Source organism: Vulpes vulpes, chromosome 4 (genome assembly GCF_048418805.1).
Source record: "Vulpes vulpes isolate BD-2025 chromosome 4, VulVul3, whole genome shotgun sequence".
NCBI lineage: Eukaryota > Metazoa > Chordata > Mammalia > Carnivora > Canidae > Vulpes > Vulpes vulpes.
In genome coordinates, this window is record NC_132783.1 from 88,383,225 (window position 1) to 88,396,085 (window position 12,861).

Genomic DNA, 12,861 nt, shown 5'->3' on the forward strand with positions numbered 1-12,861 from the left:
CCCCGGGGGCGGGGCGGCCTTGGCGCGGGAGCCTGCGGGCGCCGGGGCCCCGGAGGGGGGGGAGCGGGGCGAGGTGCACGCGCGCACGTGACGTCCGCAGCGCCGGTGAGAAACCGAGGCCGGGCCGGGTGCGCGCTCCTCGGAGCCGCGGAGCCGCGGGGCGCGGCCGCACCTGCGAGGCCCCGGCGGCCCGCAGCGCCAAGCCCGGGTCAGCGGGAGACCCGCGCCGCAGCCCCGCCCCGCCCCGCCGCCGCCTCCCGTCCCCGGGCCCCGAGTGAGCGGGCTCTAGCCCCGGGGGAGCGGGCGGGCCAGCCGCAGGTGAGCCCCCGAGGTCGCGACCTGCTTCCCTGGGGTCGGGGTTTATGGGGCCACGGTTCCTTCGGAGTCTCAGGCACCTGCTCCCTCCCTATTTTTTCTTCTAAGATTTCATTTAAATCCCATTTGCCAACAGGTCCTATAACACCGGTGCTCATCCCATCACGTGCCCTCCTCGGTGCCCGGCACCCAGGCACCCCCTCCCCTTCCGCGACCCTTTGTGTGTTTCCCGGAGTCAGGGGCCTCTCCTGGTTTGTCTCCCTCTCCGATGTCTCCCCACCCAGATCCCCCCCTTCCCTTAGGGTCCCTTTTTCTCTTTCTTACATGCACCTGTTCCCTCCTTTTACAAGTGACACGCCCCTGCCAGGCTTGGAAAGAGTCCCAAGCGTGCATTTAAAATCCCTGTGCTGAAGTCTGGGAATGAAAAGATGGACGAGGCGCAGATCTGACCCTGTCCGGATTGTGGCAGGTGCAGGGAGGTGAAGGAGAGGAAGCAAAAAGGGTGAAGGCCCCGGGCTCCGGGCTCCGGGCTCCGGGGAGGGAGGGGAGGGAGGGGAGGGAGTGCACCCGGGGAGTCCGGAGCTGGCCTGGGTTCAGACCCAGCTGACTCTGGGCCTTTTGTCCTTCAAGACCATGCTGCTTCCGCGGTTCAGTTACTTAGACTTCGATTTAGTTTTTGTTTTCTATTTCAGTGTGTTTTCCCTTGAACTTGGCAGATGATTCAAAAGAATCATCAAGGATTTATTTTAAAAACATTGTCTAAAAAAAAAAAAAAAAAAACATTGTCTAGGAACCTGCTTGGATGCATCCTGCTTGGATGCTTAGTCCTGGAGCCCAAGAATTGGGATTCGGAATGCACACCCAGTCATCAGAAAGCTACCATTTTGTTTACGGACTACATTTTAGGGGCAATGCTTGACTAATCTAGAAGCAAGAATTATACCTTGTATTTGTGTCGCGCTTTAGTGAGGTAGCTTACAAAGCACCATCTATACGTTTTTGCAAAAGATTTGTTTTTAGAAGGGGGGAGGGAGAGGATGAATCCCAAGCCCTCTGGGAGGGGAGCCTGGTGTGCAGAGCTGGAACCCCACTTTAATGCCTCAGCCCACAGCCCTAAGATCTGGGCTTGGGCTGAAATCAAGAGTCTGTTGCTTAACCAGCTGCACGACCCAGGCACCATCTGTACCTTTAATCTGATTCTTACAACTCGGTAGAAGGTCATTCGGGAATCGTTCACCATTGACTATTTTCCAGTAATCACAAAGATACGGGTACTCTTTATCTACTATTCGGTGCATGAGTCTAGGTTCTACAATGGTGCCTTGTCCAGGTTCTACGACCTGTAGGAATTTGATGTAGGTTTTTATTCCTGGTGTGACTTTTTCCCATGTCCCCCTGTGCAAGGGCTTGCCATTGCCTTCGGATCTTAGACATTGTGCCCTAGGGGTACAGAAGACATTTCTTTTCTTTCTTTTTTCTTTTTAATTTTTTTACAAATTTATTTTCCATTGGTGTTCAGTTTGCCAACATATAACACCCAGTGCTCATCCCATCAAGTGCCCCCCCTCAGTGCCCGTCACCCAGTCACCCCCACCCCCCCCCACCTCCCCTTCCACCACCCCTTCCACCACCCCTAGTTTGTTTCCCAGAGTTAGGAAGTCTCTCATGTTCTGACAGAAGGAAGGAAGGAAGTTAGTCTCTCATGTTCTGACAGAAGACATTTCTGATGATTGTCTTATCAGCTTGTGTCACTTCTTTGGTTCTCAGAAAATTTGATTAAGAACTAGATTTCTGGGGCTCGAAACCCCAGGCTCTGTCAGTATCTCAGAATACTGCTCTCCTGCCAGCCAAATTTTTGCCTCTTTGTGAAATGTGGAGCTGAGAGACTCCCAAGCCTCCCTCTGCTGAGGCTTGTGTGGCAACAACTGTCCAGAGGCTGGGGGAACCAGCCTCACCTCTAGGCTCAGTGGCCTCTGGCCCAGGAGGTTTCAGCTGGACAGTACCCTTGCCTTCCCTGGTGCTGTTAGTCCGGAAGGCAGTGTTGACGGGCACGGCAGGGAGTATGCTTCGTGGAGTGGACGGCTAGGCCAGAGGGGCCTGGGACCAGCCATGGTTCCCTCCAGGCCCAGAGGTACAGCCAGGAGGCAGGCCTGCAGTAAAACAGCCAGGGTGGCACAGCTGGAGAACTTGTTCAGTGTTTTGTGTTCTTCAAATGACCTGCCTGCGGAGAACTAGTGAATCTGAGCCCCTTAAAGAAGAGAAAGAGCATGCCTCAGATTCTGCAGTACTAAAAAAATCAAAATTATCCTGCACTACTTTATCGTGTTGTATGATGCTCTTATAAATTCTTCTGGACAACCCCTTAAAGTTCCCTTGTTTTTAGGAAGGAGATACTGAAGGACAGGTGACCTCTCAAAGAGTGGAAACCCAGGAATTTCATCCCAAAGCCCAGGGTCTTTTTTGGTACCGCCCTTGCCCTCCCATCCACACCCCTATAACTTGATAGAGCTGGTGTTCTGAGCCCAGTCAGGAGGCTGTGCAAGCAAGGGACAGAATGGCCACGTATTTGGGGGGCTCTGTAGGTTCAATCACTGATGAGAGGATTTTTGTCTTTGTCTCACAGTTTCTCAGTAGCCGATTATGTCCTCTTGTTCTGCTTTCAGCATCTGTTCAGAACTTCCTGGCTCCGGCATCTGAGAGGACAGCTGAGCCAGAGCTGGACAGACCATCACCCCACGGAGCAGAACAGGAAGTTGGAGACTGAGGCGAGTAGGAGAGAGCTTGCGGCTCCATGTGGCTAGGTCCATGGTCCTTGATGACAAGGGTGGGTGGGAATACATCCTCTACTGCTCCTGGGGCCCTGGGTCACCAGCCTGCTAAACTGGCATATTTCAGCCTGTCCTTGTATCCTCCAGGAGTGACAGGACCTTGTTACTATGGGGAGGAGAGATGCAGAATGGCCTCTCAGCTCGAAGTGGGCAAAAACATGGGCTTTGCATTGTAAGCTGCTTGCAAAGCACTAGGCCTGTGAAAGACTGGTGTTCCCTCTAGCCATAGATTTCCCAGGCCCTGTTCAGGAGCAATTTTGCTTTCAGCCTTCTTCAGGCCAGTGAGCAGAATTCAGGAACCGCCCCTCACCCCCGTCTTTCTGAACCTCGGACCCCACAACACCCCACCCTGCCCCGCCCTGTTCCAGCTTCTGCAGGAGTGTCCAATGCAGGATAAATAACCATGGATTGGGGGTTGGGAGACCCAGACCTGAGTCCCAGCACAGTCATGTGACCTTGGACTAGCCAGCCCCTTCTCTGGGCCTTAGTTTCCTCATTTACTCAGTGGCGGAGGGGCTGATCAGAGCTCTAAGGGAGAGGGGACAGAAGAGCAAAGAAGGAAGATGAAATGTCCCTCCAGCCTCTTCACTGAGGGCTGGAGGCAAGGAAGCCCACGTGCACTCTTAGGTTCCTTTGCCTTCCTCAGCACCCCTTTCTTCCTTTTGGCCTGTCTCAAGCCAGCTCATTCTGGGGAGGGAGGATTCCCTGGGTGGGGCTGGGCTGGGCAGGGCAGATATACCCTCTGTATATAGAATATGATGCTGTCTCTACTTGTTTCAGGCATGAATTATCCCACCCAGTGCTGATACTTTGTTTTATGAAGACTTTATCAGTTCCTGCCCAGAGGCAGCTCCTTGAACAGGCAGGAATTAGTCCTGGGGAAGCAGGGAGTGAGACTGTGCACACCCAGCAGGAGAGTGGTGGTGGCAGGTGCCCCCAAGGCTTTCTGGATGTCAGAACCCTGGACTTGCAGCCGTGCGGTACTTTAGAGTCTTTGGATTTCAGAACCGGGACAACCTCATAGATTTGCTGCTAGTTCCTTCCTCTGTCGCTACAGAGTGTCTTCATAGCTTATGTCAGATTGCCTTGCCATTGAACAGTGGAGCGAGCACCCAACCTAAGATCACCTAAACCCCAGGCTTGAGTGTTTTATTTAAGGTAAAGCCAGCCCTGTGCAAAATTACTTCCTTCTACTGAGCTGAAATTGGGTGCCTCCAAGTCTGTTCCAACATGGAGTTTAAAAGATAATGTTCAGATAATTTCATTAGACCTCGAAGGGGTGCTGATTAGCAGGATCTGTGTTAAGTGCTGGGGGTGCACGAGTGAATAAGACAGCAGCCCCTGCCCTCAGATTGCTCTACCACACTGTGTACAAAATCGTGCCAGTAACTAAAACATGCGGAGTTCATTTGCATGTGTGGTGTGCAGAGGTGTGTGTGTGTGTGTGTTTCCACGTGCATGCTCTATCATCAGAGGCGAGGGAACAGCTGATAGTTGGGGCTTTCAGGAAGACACTTTGGAGAACAGAGTGTTTTGTTGCTTGTGCGGGGCCTATACATGGTTTGCATGGCGGGGAGGGGCATCCTGGGCGAAGGAAACAACACAGCAACAGTTGGGAGGCCTAACAAGACACGTCACAGTCTTTGCGCCTCACGGAGTGGTCAGAACAGTGGCCAGCAGCTAAGCTATGAAGGGCCCCATTGGCCGTGCTGAGGAGTTCTGAGAGCCCAGAACAAGGCGAGGACTCGAGCAGGTTGAGCAGGTCGAGGTGTTGTACTGTGAGTCTGGCTGCAGCCTGGAGAGCGAGCAGGAGACACCCTGGCTTGGGCCAAGCCTGTTCTGTAGTTCTCAGAGTAGGCCGGCACAGTGACAGGGGCCTGGGCCCGCCTGGCTCAGGGAGGCTGACGAGGGGCTCGGGGGTCGGGAGGCAAACATGTTTCACGGGATGGACTGAACTTCCTTACTGATTAGAGGTGGGCAGTGAGGGAGAAGGAGTGTGGTGTCTCTCAGCTTCTAGCTTGAGCGGTCAGCCAGATGCCTGGGTTGGCTGGGGAACTCTGGAAGAAACCCCGACTCTGGTGGAGGTCAGTTTTGGACATGGTGCAAAGGAGCTGACCTACAGAACCCCCAAGTGCAAACTCTGAGTCAGGAACAGCAGTCAGAACCTGGAAGTCAATACCAGGGCGTGGGAGTGGTGAGCTGGAGGTAGGTGAGGTCTTCGGGAAGGGGTGAGGGTGAGGGTGAGGGTGAGGGGAGCCACGTAGGCGTAGGCGGGGAAGCAAGAAGGGAAGGCAAAGGGAGGGGAAAGAACTGATAGCACAGGTGGGGGGCCTGGGTGGTGCCAGCTGACTCCTTGGTTGTGGGGCGATGAGTGGGGTGAGGAGCCGCGGCGAGAGGGACATGTCCCACTGCTCTCAGCGTGGCACGTGGGCCGCGTTAAGGCCTTCACTTGGTTCATCTGCGCCGGATAGGCTAGCAGGGAAGGTCTCTTGGCACTCGATAAATGTTACAGTCTGCATGACTGCAAATGACTCAAACTGTGTTCAGCTATTTGAAGGGCTGGGGGCCTTGGCAGCTGTCCATTTCGATGTTTTCTGGAGATTGAGTGTTCACAGCTGAAGGAGCCCCAGGGTTTCTGGGTGGCCAGGTCCTGCGCACGGTGGGAGAGAGAGAGCTTGAGGCCAGAGGCGGGACTCCAGAGCCCCGCCCCCAGCCCTCCCGGCAGCCTGCCTCCCGAGGCTCCTGCTGGGTCAGCCTCTTTGTCAGCAGAAGCGCGAGTGTGGACGCTGTGGATGGTGAGTGCCCTGCTCCCAGGGTTGAACTGCCCAGGTTGGGGATCAGGGACCGTGGTGGGGAGTGGCTTGGGGAGCTCTGGGCTGCAGGGAAGAGACAGTGTGGAAACTGGAATGGACTGGGAGAGTCCTGATGGGGACCCAAGAAGGGGGTGACTCTGAAGGAGCTCTTAGTGATAGACCCACATGATGGCACTGGGGGGGCTTTAAGGAGCCTTAGCATTCACTTGGTCCCACCCTGTCATTTTGGAGTGGGGAAAAATGAGGCTGGCAGAGGGGAGCACCCCAGCATAGCCTAGGGAGCCCAGCTGGGTCTTCTCCCCGCAACACCATGCTCTTCCCCCAGCCCCCAGAGCGGCCACTCTGAGCTGCCACCGTTGGTTGTTGTTTCTGCCTGTGGTCTTATCATGCTTCACCACCTTCTGTGGGAGAGGATGAGACCAGAGAAGCCCCACATTGGGAACTGAGGGCTGCAGCCGTGTCAGATAGGGGGCTGGCTTCTGTAAAGGACTTCGTTCTTGCCTCTCGGAGAAATTGACCTTTTTCTGAACAGATGAGGATGGGGGGGGGCGGACGGAGAAGGGACATCTGCCATATGGTAAATTTCCTTTAACAGTTTGGCTGTATTTGATGACTGGGAAAACAAGTCAGTCTGTTTTAATGCTCTTTAAGACAGAGGGGATCATCCCCCTTGACCCCCCAGAAACCCACAAATGAATGCGTGGGGTGGCAAGGTACGGCAGTAGTAGAAGTGTGGCTGCAGAACCCTAGTGATCTGGGTCCAGGCCACAGTACTGCTGCTTGCTGGCCCTCTCTTTCTGGAGAAAGTCCTGAACTCTGAATTCTGTGCTGTCAGCTTCAAAACAGGGTAATACCTGCATCAAAGACTGTTGTGTGAATGAAATTAGGCCCTGAGTATCAAGTGACACCAAATAGATGCTAGTTTACTGGCTTCCCTATCTCCCCCAGTAGCTTGGAGGCCCATGTGGACATGCTTTGTTCCGTTGAGGGAGTGAGGCCCCCTCCCCTCCCCTCCCCTCCCCTCCCCTCCCCTCTCCTCCCCTCTCTTTGTCGTGGGAAGAGCTGTGATCCAAGATCCTCGGTCAGTCTCGCTCTGCAGCGTTTGCAGCGGTCCATGCTCCAAGATGTGCCAGGATGGGAATCGCTACATAGCTCAAGGAGGCTTGGCTGAGGGGCTGGACCTGCACATTCTCTAGGTGTTTGTAGGGGTCAGTTTTCACCGCTAACCCCAGTAGAAGAACCAGCTGCTAGAGGCCCACGGGGAGCGCATGTTCACGGGGAGCCCTGACTCACCCCTGGAGCTAATACCACTCTCCCCTCTTAGTGTTGCTGGGCCCGAGAGTGAAGTCCACGCTCCTGGGTCACAGCTCGAGGTGGGGTGGTAAGCCACACCCACATCTTGTATTCTGGCTCTTAAACTTGAGGTAAGGGCTTGGGGGGCCCTTGGGACACGGAAGCTTGCAATCTCCTGGTGCCTTGAGCACTGATGTCCACCCCCAGCCAGCCTGGTGTTCCCCAGGCTTACTCAGCCCAGGCGAGGCCTAGGCCTTCCATTCAGCCCCTGAGTCCCACAGCAGCCCCAGAGCCACTTCCTTCTGGGTGCTTCCAGATCAGATGGAGCTGGCTTTCACCCCTACAGCTTTGTGTTCATACCCAGCCCAAGGTGGCTTCCCTTTTCACTTGAATTTCTTTTCTCTGTGTGCTAGGCCCGTGTGTCCTTGAGGATTGGGTATCATTCCGTTGTACGTCCTCCCAGATTGCCATTTATTGAACAGGTCGGTGCTGAATCAATGATGGGAAATAAATGTTGAGTCTCGTTGAGTCCTGTTCCCTGAGTCATGAGCAGACAGGCTAACTGGCTGTTGGTGGGAAGATGGAGCCTGTTGGCCGGTAAGAGCAGCCATGGTGTGTTGGGAGGACGTGGAGCGGAGTGCGAGGCTCTCTGGACTTCCTGCAACGCACCCAAGTGTTTCGGGAGGTGAGGCGAGCCCGTGTGTCAGGTAGGGTAGGCGTAAGCTGGTCTTTGTGTGCTGCCACAGAAACATGATCAGATCTGTGATCAGAGGCCGCGCTGTTTGCTCCTGAATCACGCACACATGTATGAGATCCAGGCTTGTTTGGGTTGCGAGTGAAGGTGTAGCAATTGTTCCAGGCTCTCGGGGATCTCCTGTTGACAGCACGCGGGTGAGAGCCGTGAATGCCCCTAATTGTTCTGTGAATTCTAATCGAGTAATGTGTAACTTTGTTTCACAAAAGAACTGGAAGCTGGCCTTGGAAGGTTCTTTCCCACTTGGCCCAAGAACTTGGGCTCTCCATGAGTCATCGTCCTCATCATTCAGTTCCATTGAGTTCCAGGTGCCCACCGTGTCCCACGCTGGCAGGTGTGGGCCCGGAAGTTCCGAGACGAACCGAGGGGCAGAGTCCAGGGGAACTGAGTCAGAGCCTGTAGGTCCGTGTCTTGTGTGGGGCCCGTGGGCAGTGCCATGGCCAGCGGCGGCGAGGCGGGCAGAGTCCCAGGAAGCCTTCTGGTGGGGCTGCCTGGGTCTGGGGGGCGGGACGGTCGAGGTGGTCCGTTTGGGGAGGAGGCAGGAGCTGTGTCCCCCGTGAGCCCCGCCACCCCCCGCCGGGAGCTGGGAGAAGGGAGCTGGCCTGTACTTGGCTTCCCGCCACCCCAGTGGAAAGTCCTGGATTCTGTGCTGAGACTGTGCTTCTCAGGCTTCGTGTGCCTGTGAACTGCCTCCCTGGTCCGATTGAAAGGCAGCCGATGATTCGCTCGTCCGAGGGCAGGCCTGAGATCTGCACCTCGACGCGATGCCCGTGCTGCCGGGCCGGCAGAAGCGAGGCTGCGAGAAACTTCCAGTCCGGTCCCTCTTGGCAGCACGCACCGGCCTCCGCTTCTCCCCTTCCCTAGCGTGCAGATGCCAGATTCTTTTCTGTGGTGCTCTTTGCATGTGGTCCTTCCTCCTCCCCGCCCCCCTGCCTGGAAAACCCCTTTTATTTCTTAACTCAAATCCCAGTTTTTCACGCTGGCCCCACACAAGCCTGGCCTGCCCTCTGTTCCCAAAGTCCTCACCACCAGGTACTCCCAGCCCCACCTTATGGTGGCGGATCCCTCAAAGCCCATCCTCCGGCAGTGGCATGTGGATTTCTGGGCCTTTGCGTAATCCCCTGGAGAAATCTTCTCCCCAGCTGAGTGCTGTAGGGGACACATGTCTGGTTAGGTGTGCCACACACCTACACACCAGGTCTGTACCCAGTGATCTCCACACGCAGTCATGCTGGCACTTAGGGAGGAAGGCTCCAGTATAAGACCCTAGGCTGGCTGGAGGGCCATGGGAACAGGTATTTTCAATAGTTGCTAGGAGGTGGGCTAGATGGTGTACCTGCTGCTGTCCGAGGGGTGTGCTGCTTCGAGGAGCTCCCGCTCAGAAGCACGAGGCTTCCCAACCAGAGGAAGCCTTGGGGAGGCCCCCAGGAATGAGCTGGAGCAAGGCTGGGCTCTGCGGGACCCACCTGGAACCCCATTTGAGTTGCAGAGCCCCATGACCCACGCAGCCACCTCGTGCCAGATACCCAGCAGCGTGCTCTCTCCTACGTAACGCCTGCTCTTGTCCACTCCCCTGTGTTTGACAGACAGCTGTGTAGTTCTGGCCATGGCGGGGGGCACATCAGATTAGACACTGGTGTTCAGTGGTGGCCACCACTGTTCACCTCTGTCGTTCAATAGCTGGTAGACACTTGGGGTGGTTTACTTTCTCACTGACTCTGGTTTTATTTATTTATTTATATTTTTTTAAATTTTTATTTATTTATGATAGTCACAGAGAGAGAAAGAGAGAGGCAGAGACATAGGCAGAGGGAGAAGCAGGCTCCATGCACCGGGAGCCCGATGTGGGATTCGATCCCAGGTCTCCAGGATCGCGCCCTGGGCCAAAGGCAGGCGCCAAACCGCTGCGCCACCCGGGGATCCCTGACTCTGGTTTTAGATACTGCTTTTTTTTTTTTAAGATTTTATTTATTTATTCATGACAGACATGGAGAGAGAGAGAGAGGGAAGCAGAGACGCAGGCAGAGGGAGAAGCAGGCTCCATGCGGGGAGCCTGACATGGGACTCGATCCTGGGACTCCAGGATCACGCCCTGGGCTGAAGGCAGCACTAAACCACTGGGTCACCGGGGTTTCCCGGTACTGCTTCTTTTTTGATTTTTGTTTTATTTTCAATATGAGCCTATTTTATTTGTGTAATGAATGAAATATAAAGCTATTCTCAGTTGTGAGGAAGTACTGAGATTGCCTGCCCCCCTCTCCCCCACCAGTGAGGGCCTGCTGGGCACTGTCTGGGAGCTGGAGGAAGGGTATGGGAGGAGAGTTGTAATCAGAAGAGGAGAAGGATAAGGTAACAAAACAGTGTGATTGGTGTTCTGAGTGTTTTTTGATCAAAGAAGAGAAAGCCGCCCGTCCCCAAGGGGGGTGATAGCAGAGACGTCCCCAAGGGGGGTGATAGCAGAGACTCCCGGACTGTGAAGGAAAAGCAGCCACTGACAGGGAGGGGAAGGGAAGGAGGCTGCCTCCAGGGGGCCCGGCGTGGACACACCACAGAGCTGGAACCCCTGGCCTTGGGCACAGGAGAACGGACGGCAGGCCAGGCGGCTCAGGGGGCTGTCGTTTCTCTGTTCTCACTTCAGATGCGTGTGCGAGCTCCTCCAGGCAGGAGCCTCTGCGTGTCTGTTATAACCCCAAGCTCTCGCAGTGGCACGTGCTGAAAGGCCCTGGTTCGGCCCCGTCTCTGACGCCCCTGTGCCCGTCCTCTGCCTCTGGGCTCCTGCTTGGCTGCCCAGCCAGAGACTTGCACGGAGACCAGACTCCAGCTCTTTCAACGTGGGAGCAGTAACATCATCTTCCTTCCTCTCAATCTCCAGAAATGTCTTTCCTCCAGGATCCGAGTTTCTTCAGCATGGGCATGTGGTCCATTGGCGCGGGGGCCTTGGGGGCGGCTGCCTTGGCCCTGCTCCTGGCCAACACAGACGTGTTTCTGTCTAAGTCCCAGAAGGCGACGCTGGAGTATCTGGAAGACATAGACCTGAAAACCCTGGAGAAGGGTAAGCGGTGATCCCACAGGCCTCAGTACTTTTCCAAGGTGCCGGGATGCAGACTTACTCATTGTTTTCCTTATAAAAGGCCCCCCCCCCTCTCTCTTTTTTAATTGAGAAGGCACTATAACAACATTAGGAAAGATTTGATAGCATCTTTTAAATTACTGATAAGCCCATTACTCGGACACAGCACTCATTTTTATTTTTGCACATTCTTTTCCATGTGTACACAGTATGCAGTTGTGATCTTGTTGGACACGGTATCTTACATTTAGCTTTCTCTTATCAAAAGCATTTTTCACTATCTGCTGTTGTTTCCTGGATCTTCATAAAAAGGGAGCTCTTGGGTCCATTACGTTTGAGAATCACTGTATGCAATTCCATGTTCCTGATGCTCAGCACAGGCTCCTGCTTACTGAAGTGCAGTGTCTGGGTTGTTACTGGTACAGCCATGGGCAGCCCTCCTCACCTGTGCTGCCGCACACACGCGGCGGGGTGGGGAGCACAAGGTCACACTTTGAGAATGGACCTACCTGTCTCCCTCTTGGGGAGCCCACCTGGAGTCCCTGGTGGACACTTGAGAGCCACAGGTTTGCATGTGGTTCCTCTGCTGCCCCACTGTGTGCTCGTGGCGTTGGTAGCTCAGGGATGCCAGTGGTGCGGATAGAGTTGGCATGAGTTTGGTGAAACTTGGGGCTCACTGACCCAAGGGGCCTCCAGGTTGGCCCCTCCAAGGGAGGCCATCATCACCTGTTCTGTAACTGAGGAAGCTTGTCAAGGACAGGCAGGGACTGTGACCACAGAGTGAGGGCTTAGGTCACCTTCTGGAGGACGAAGAAGCCCTGCGGAGGGACCCCCATTTGGCTGTGTTCATCCCAGGGTTTCCTGGTCTCATTCCATCACAGGACCCAGCCTGCTCCTTTTTTTTCCACGTAGCATCCCGCAGGAACATGGCTTCCTCTGAGAAATGCTAAGACAGTAAGAGTCGGTACTTGCCGAGCCCTCGCTAACTCTGTGTTAGCTGACACAGAGGGGGGCACTCCTCTACCCATCCCTTGATGCCCCCTGCAGTCACAGAGGAGCTGCCAGCTGTTTACACTTACGAATGAGGAAACTGAGGTTTGGGGAGGAGCTGGTGTGTCTCTGAGACCAGCCCGCCAGATGCAGGCCCTGTCTGACCACGGCCTGGCTTGAGGTGCAGAACCGTACTGCCCTGAGGCATTGCCATGTTGGGCATCCTCTATCCTCTCTGTAAATAGTGCAGTTAACATATTTAGATCAAAAATTGTTTTTGTAAGGGGACCCCTGGTGGGCTCAGTCGGTTAAGTGTTCAACTCTGGATCTCAGCTCAGGTCTTGATCTCAGGGTCATGACTTCAAGCCCTACTTTAAAAAAAAAAAAAAAAAAAAAAAGAATCGATTTGGGGTCCCTGGCTGGATCAGTCGGTGGAGCATGTGACTCTTGATCTCAGGATTATAAGTTCAAGCCTCATGTTGGATGTAGAGATTACGTAAAATCTTAAAAAAAATTTTTTTTCATAAAAATTTGTTAACTTATTCCCATTGAATACTTTTATTTATTTATTTATTTTGAATACTTTTTTTAAAAGTTAGGGGTGTAAAAAAAATAAATAAAAGTTAAGGGTGTTTTTGATCAAAGTGCAGGATCTCTTTCAGGTTTTGGCCATGTATCTGCCTGAAAGCATCATTACAGTGTCCACTGATACCAGCAAAGGAATTTGCCATTTTTTCAGAAATGTTCCAGTTTGGGATGTTCAAGTTTGCCAATAGATTTCGATGGGGGAGGGCCTTT

General features: G+C 54.2%; 1 protein-coding gene across 6 annotated transcripts in view; it reads left to right on the forward strand.

Annotated features, from left to right (window-relative positions):
• Positions 1-12,861, forward strand: part of PRXL2A (peroxiredoxin like 2A) — a 20,495-nt gene continuing 7,634 nt past the window's right edge. The window contains exons 1-3 of one of the 6 annotated variants that reach the window (XM_026005643.2): positions 1-318; positions 2,979-3,080; positions 10,893-11,055. In XM_026005643.2, the coding sequence (XP_025861428.1) occupies positions 10,911-11,055 (145 nt within the window). In that variant the 5' untranslated portion in view covers positions 1-318; positions 2,979-3,080; positions 10,893-10,910. Of the gene's footprint in view, positions 319-2,978; positions 3,140-4,882; positions 5,349-5,677; positions 5,939-10,875; positions 11,056-12,861 lie in introns of those variants that run through there. The other 5 variants (XM_026005625.2, XM_072756350.1, XM_072756352.1 and 2 more) reach the window with 5 other exon arrangements.